Genomic DNA, 6,834 nt, shown 5'->3' with positions numbered 1-6,834 from the left:
ACTGTTGGCACGGCCGTGTGGTGCAGATTATGAATGGGATGGGTAAAAGGCAGCAGAGAGGGGAAAGACAGGACAGAGTGGCCGCAATTTAGCTTTAAGCTGGCTCCACCCCGCTTGTCATGCTGTGTTGTTTTGTTGTGTTAACCATGACAACTGTCTGAGTGGCTCCATCCAGCTTAAGGATTATTCTGGGTGAGAGAGCTGAGCAGGAGAGGACAGATGAGGAGACGAGACAAGAGGAGAGGAGAAGAGAAGTGGAGGGCAGAGGGGTGTAGAAGAGACAAACTGAGAAGTGAGGATGATTGGAGGAAGCAGGAGAGCAGAAAAGATCATTAGAGAGAGAGAAGAGAGTGTTGGCAGCGTAGAATTGTACGGGACGCTGTCTGAAGCTTCATGCTGAATTACTGAAGCTGCCTTGAGTGATCACATTTATTCTGGCATGACATTAAATTCATGCGGTCAAGAGGAATAAACTCAACAACAACTACTTTAACAGTTATGACAACATGAGGACAACAGCCGTTAGAATTATGGAATAATGTTATGAATCATTTGCACCACAATGACCAGCAAGCCTGCCAGTCAGCCTGGCTGCACATTTTCAAAAGTCAGGCCTTTTGAACATCTGGCCGCTCGAGACTGCTTGTAAATCACATTAGTTTTAATCTATACTGTCTGTATATTTTCTAATATCAGCATTCATTAGTACAGAGAATATAAGATTAGTAAGATATAAGATAAGTTATTCATGAAATTGGAAATAAATTCCCCACCATAATCCCCACCGCATAAAGTGAATATTTTACTCATTGTAGACAGCGTTTGTGATAAGAGTTGTTTCTTAATCTTTGTAAATCTGGTCTGGGAAGCTCCCCTGTCATCCACGTCTCTGTTTTTTTACTTTGAATTTTCTACATCTTACATCTTTACTCTTAATGCTGTATCACAAAAGTTTCTAAATTAAGATTTCGACCTTGTGAGTTTTTTTCTGCAATGTGAAGCGCTTTTCTTAGTGGTGATAAGTAGGTGTTCATATACATTTTCGACTCAGAGTCATTTGTGCAGTGTTATAGAGTATAAGAACAGATCTCTAAAACACTAAATCTGGAGTGAATTTATTTGTGTTTTGAATGAACTGAAATGTTTTTCCTGTAACTCTCTTAGTTTGTAAAACTTATCCAAATATAGCCATATTGGCCTCTGATTTATTTCAATATATGCATTATGTCTATTTTTCCTGCATATTTTTTAATATTTCCTCCATATGCTTCCTTCTTTTTGTAGGAATGCTCCCTGTCCTCCTGCTAGCTGGGTTGATTCTGGCTCTGTCCATCCCTGGCACTACGTCTGAGTCAGCCACGCTGCGGTTCCTGGGGCAGACTGACTTTGTTGTCAACGAGAGCAGCACAACTGTGGTCCGGCTGGTCGTGGAGAGAGTGGGAGACCCGGTCAATGTGACGGCTTTGGTTCTGGTAGGACATGGGACAAGCTCATTGTTGTTGACTCATTGTGTGTCCACACTCATCAACCTGTCAAATCGTGTATTCTGTGTGTTGCTCAGCGGTCACCTTTATGTCCACTGAAGGAGAGAATCAGTGACCTTTTTATTTATGGCAGAGAGTGGCCAGTGTGCAGACCCAGTGTGTCTGCAGAAACTGTCGTGGAAATCACAGAATGGGTTTTGGCTTTATGTCCTCCACATGGGGGCCAGTGTCAGCTGCTCACAGTTGGTGTCTGGTGAGGCGAGCTGGCCTTGCAGTGGAGTGTGGTTGGGGGGTTTCCTATGCTTCTTGATATCTTTACCATATTTCTTCTTACATTAACTTTTATACCTGGGCGTCCTAGTCAGTGGTGCTGTGTAATACAGGCTTCCTTCCAGGAAACTAATGGGCATAGACAGAAGCGCATTGAAACACAAGATCAAGATAGAGTCACCAGAAGAAAGGAAGGAAAGAGACAGGAAAACAGTATCTTCTCTCTGCTGGTGGAAAGAGCTGAACCAGGCAAAAACATCAAGCCCGGGGCATCCTATTGGCTCAGTTGTCTAAGGCACAAATGATGTACCTGCAGCATCCTGGGTTCAAACCCATCTTTGTTCTGCCACGTTGTCTCCATCTCTCCTGTGCTGTTTCTCTCCATTTCACACTTTCAAATACATGCAAAAAGTATCTCAAACAAACGCACAGAAGCAGGAATCTTACTTTAGTTAAATGATGAGTGATACAATTTTATGTTTGCTTGTTTCACCCAGCTGGAGGGAGTCGACACAGGGGACTTTGAAGCCATTAATGCTGCAGCCTTCCTGCTGTCCACTGAGTCCACGAAGACCATCTTCATTGCTGTGAAAGATGACGACTTGCCTGAAGCCGATGAGACATTTACCTTCAACCTTACGCTACAGGTAAATGCCCATTGTTTGTCTGCAAGGTTACGTTTGTGTGTGTGTGTGTGTGTGTGTGTGTGCCAACTTTTCCTTTGCAGTTTTTAATGTGTTGCATTTATGTGTCAAATGTCTGTTTCTGGATTGATGATGACTCCCTCTCCTCTTCCTCCCTCAGTCCCTTCTCTCTGCTCTCTGGAGCTCCAAGCTTCCTTTCCACAAAGTCCCTGCTGTTTTAATTCTGCCCCTGACTGTCTTAAACCCTAACCCCAGCTACTAAGCAATAGAGAGTGGGGGCGGCAGCCACAGTAAGGCTGGGAGGCTCTGAGCTGCAGGGTCTTTGATGTGTCTGCTCTGTAGGACTTTTCCAGGGCTGGCCTGGGTGGGGCCAAATGTTATGTGCGTCTCTGAGGTTCCCCACTAAAAGACACCTTTGTGAAAAGAAACTAACTTTGACAGCCACAGCCTCACCACACAGTAGATTAAAGTGATTCTCTCATTCACTGTCCCCATTGACTTTGATGGGCATGTCCGTTCCGTGGATTTCATTTCTGTATATGTTGTGTTTTCACCATTGTAATTGACACACTATTGAAGATGAAAGCTCAGTCTGCTACAATGAATGAATGGATTCACAGCCAAGTACATTCAAATCTTTTCATGCATTTTGAGACTTTTTTGCTGATACAAGAAATCACACCACACCACCAGAAGGTGCAACTCACTACTTATTCCAGTCCAGTTACTGCAAGATAAAACAAATTAAATGGAGAGATGGTTTGCAATTATTGCTTTTGTAGCATGTGCTTTTGCTATTGTGCATAGTCTTATAAAGGACAGCTATAGACGTTTTAAAGTTTGAAATTTATTTTTAATGGGTATACATTGTAAATCCTTGTCAAAGGAATTACCATCGCAGCCCAGGATGCCTTACACCTAGAGACAATCTCCATGGTTTCATGTAGCCTCAAGCTGTCAAGTTTGATTGATGAGCTGGGGGGGCTGATCTTGCTGTCTTATCCCTCACTAAAAAACCTAAGACAAAGGTCATTGTGAACCACTGATTGTCAGCTATGTACATTTACAAAACAGCAACAACTCTCAACAGCTGCCAGCAAGAGTGACTTTCTTCACAATATTTTCAATTTGACGCTGCATTTTTGTGACATCTGGTTAAAATCCTGGTAGCACAAGCCCATATTTAGCCTGCTACTAGAGTGAAAGACCAGATGAGGCCCACTTAGCCCTTCTGTTTACACTACAACGGAGACAAAGCTTTGGCCAAATGCTACCCTATCAGCTTACTGAAGGACTGTCTGGAGGATGAATGTGCACTACAAGGGGTGTCACAGATCAAGGAAAAGTAAGAAATAAATCATTTATCATGTCTGACAATCTAATAAATAAAAATATTGTACTAACTTTGTAAGGAGTGAGTATAACAGAACAAGACTTGATATGTAGAAATAGTGTAGAATTGTTGTGGACCAGAGCAGGTGCAGCATACCAGCGCTGTCCAGTAACAGAAGGTAGAAACACACTGTGGGTCAGAGCATATTAGGTTGGGAGAGGCAGGGTTTATGTAGTGCTGCATGCGTGTAACAAAGCTGGTATTTAAGTAGCCAATTTGTGTGCATGAATCGTTGTATATTTGAGCAGGTTTATGTAGTTGGGCACACAAGAGTGTGTGCGTATGTGTGTGAGCAGCTTCCTGGCTCAGCCAGTGGCTTGGCTTTGTGAAAGCGTGTGGATTCTGTGTCTGTGAGTTGACCGCTACAAGAGCTCAGCAGCGGAAAGAAAGCTCTGTTACAGCTGGGAAAAGCCCTGTTTGAATAGAGGGATGAATGCAAGAGGCCTAAGCACTTTATTGTTTTTCATTTTCTCCTTTGCTTGCTCTCACCTTAACATGCGCACATGCACGCATACAGTGGTTTTGCTGAGGAATTGGACTGTTTGGCTGAGAAAAATTGAAATTTCCAAAATTGTGTTACTGTTTATCATACTATGTCAAGACTCTCATAGTTGACGCCTGGTAACGCCTGCATATATACTAATTAGCCTATGTCCAGATGTTTGTATGTTGCAATGGGATTTTGGTAGTTTTGGTGGAATCTTGTGGGCTTGACCAGACATGGTGGTTGTCAGCACAGTTGGTCCTTGAGATGCCTGTGAAAACATTGGTAAGCTCACTAAGGGAAACCTTGGAAAGTTACACCAAAAAACAAAAGAAGGCTGTGGCCTTTCTCTTTAATAGGGTTCAGAAAAAGGAAAACTTCCTTGCACAGATCATAGGTTATGGTTCTTTTTGTTAAGTTAACAAGTCACAGTGTAAGCCTCGTGAAGTCACTGTTTAAGCACGCTGACATTTTAAGTTTGTCAGGTCTTAGTGCCGAATCACAGAGCACAGCACAAGTCCTGAAGAGGTATCCTGCTGTGAGCTAACCTGACAAATCAACCGGACTGAGACCAGTACTTCCTGTCTTTGTGCCTTCTCACCAGGGCCTCTCAGTGGGAGCAGAGAAATTAAGTGAAAACAGTGGATAAGACAGGCGTTCTGGTGTTTCACATGAGCACAAATGTCGCGTGTGGGGGGGGGTTAAGATGTGTTAAGGTACATATATATGTGTATTCAGCCTGGTTTTATCTAACCATTTCAACTCCTTCTGCTTTCCAGAGCTCCTCTAATGGTGTGACACTGGGAACACCTAACAAGGCAACCATCACCATCCTGTCCAATGACAATGCCTTTGGAATAATTGCCTTCAACTCAGTAAGAAACCTCTGTCATCCACATCCACCATGTCTCCATTTGTTAATTCACTTTGGTCTCATCCATTACAGTTTATCACGTCTAATTTCTAACTATGACTAATTTAGTCCACATCAATTTATCATATTTAGTCACGTGGTATTATAATGCAAATATGGTAACTGTGTTATCACCAGTGCTTACAGTTTAGTACAGTCTTTACAGTTACAGTGTGAACAAGCTTTTGGTGCCCAAACAGCAGCAGCTTTGAGAAATCTGTAACAAGGCGGGCATTTTTTATTATTATGCAAATTGTTTCTGCACAGGAGGCCTCCAAAATAAAAGCCTTTGGAATTTTTCCTTAAAACTCAAACTGTTTTTTCTCAGGACAAACAAAGCAGCCTGGACTCTTCTCTTGACCCTTTAGGAAACTGTCAGCTGGTGTTGAATTGATTGTCCATCACTGAAACCTGCCCCAACTACACCTGCTGATAATGTATTCCTCCTACTAACATTATATTACTCCTGCCTGAGTCATTTACCCAGTTTGTGCGTCGCTGCATCAGATTTGTTTCTGTGGTCACCAATATTGCAAAACTTAGCTGGCCACACCAATCTGCACTTGCACCATAAGCATGCACTTAAATTTGTAACTAGTAGAAAGTAAAGAGTCGGGGGTGGACTAATTTGGATCCACTACAGAGAGGGGTTCAATCATGCCATTATTGTGGTTGTGGGAGAGGTGACCATCTAGTGGTTATGGGTTTCCAGGGGCAATTAAAACCACAGCACTCCCTGGATTCCCTTATGAGTGCAAGTTTATAGCGTTTCCATGGTAGCTGTGGTATATTGGAAAATGTTTGCCCTGCCACCCCCAGATGGTCTCATATGCTGGATAATGATTTGGGTTGCGTAGAATCAATAAAGGCCTCCTGGCCTTGTTTATGTTAGAGTACTGAATTAATTCCTGTATAGCATTTCCTTGCTTTCTTTTCTTCTTCTATATTTGGATTCTCCTGAATTTCTTTGGTTAGGAAAACAGAAGAGGCTTTCATTTCCAAATTTTAAGACCACAATAAGAACTTCTTCCTGCTCAGATCACTTTCTTTTGTGTCTGTCTCCTTCAATTCAGTTCATTTTGATTACTTTATTAGCATGACCTTTTATTAGAAGTACTGTTGCCAAAGTAGTATAAAAAATGAAAAATAAAAACCAAATGAATTGATCAGTTTTAACACATTGAGACAGGAAATTATTCATTAACTATTATATGTAATAATCAGTGTGTATAAATGTGTAGCAGTTCCTAAATTGAAAACATATGAAAAACACTGAGGACAACTCAAAATCAAATAAGACAAATTAAATCAAGCGTTCTCTTGGTTACAAGTCAGTTGGCTGTCCTTGATGAGGATCTGTCTTTGATTCGTCAGAAAAGAGATATTCAGGGCCCATTTCAACTCAAATTTGCTTTGGTTTTGGGTTGTCGTTGCAATCTATCAAAAAGGATGTTTTGCTTTGTTTCATAATTTCATTTATTATAATCGTAGGTTCTGTTTCTGTCACCCTTTTCATCTCAGACTGAAGAGATCGTAGTCTATGAGCCAAGAGGAAGGAAGCATTATGTGCCTTTCACCCTAATTAGAGAAAAGGGAACATACGGGACTGTGACTGTGAACTTTGAGGTAAGAGGGCAATGTACTGT

General features: G+C 41.8%; 1 protein-coding gene across 1 annotated transcript in view; it reads left to right on the top strand.

Annotated features, from left to right (window-relative positions):
- Positions 1-1,286: 1,286 nt before the first annotated feature.
- The window catches only part of adgrv1 (adhesion G protein-coupled receptor V1), a 95,621-nt gene continuing 90,073 nt past the window's right edge, over positions 1,287-6,834 (top strand). The window contains exons 1-4 of the mRNA XM_070904090.1: positions 1,287-1,472; positions 2,252-2,401; positions 5,055-5,150; positions 6,710-6,814. Of these exons, the coding sequence (XP_070760191.1) occupies positions 1,287-1,472; positions 2,252-2,401; positions 5,055-5,150; positions 6,710-6,814 (537 nt within the window). The remainder of the gene's footprint in view (positions 1,473-2,251; positions 2,402-5,054; positions 5,151-6,709; positions 6,815-6,834) is intronic.

This window comes from Enoplosus armatus, chromosome 4 (genome assembly GCF_043641665.1).
Source record: "Enoplosus armatus isolate fEnoArm2 chromosome 4, fEnoArm2.hap1, whole genome shotgun sequence".
Lineage (NCBI taxonomy): Eukaryota > Metazoa > Chordata > Actinopteri > Centrarchiformes > Enoplosidae > Enoplosus > Enoplosus armatus.
This window is presented reverse-complemented; position numbering and strand designations above follow the sequence as displayed.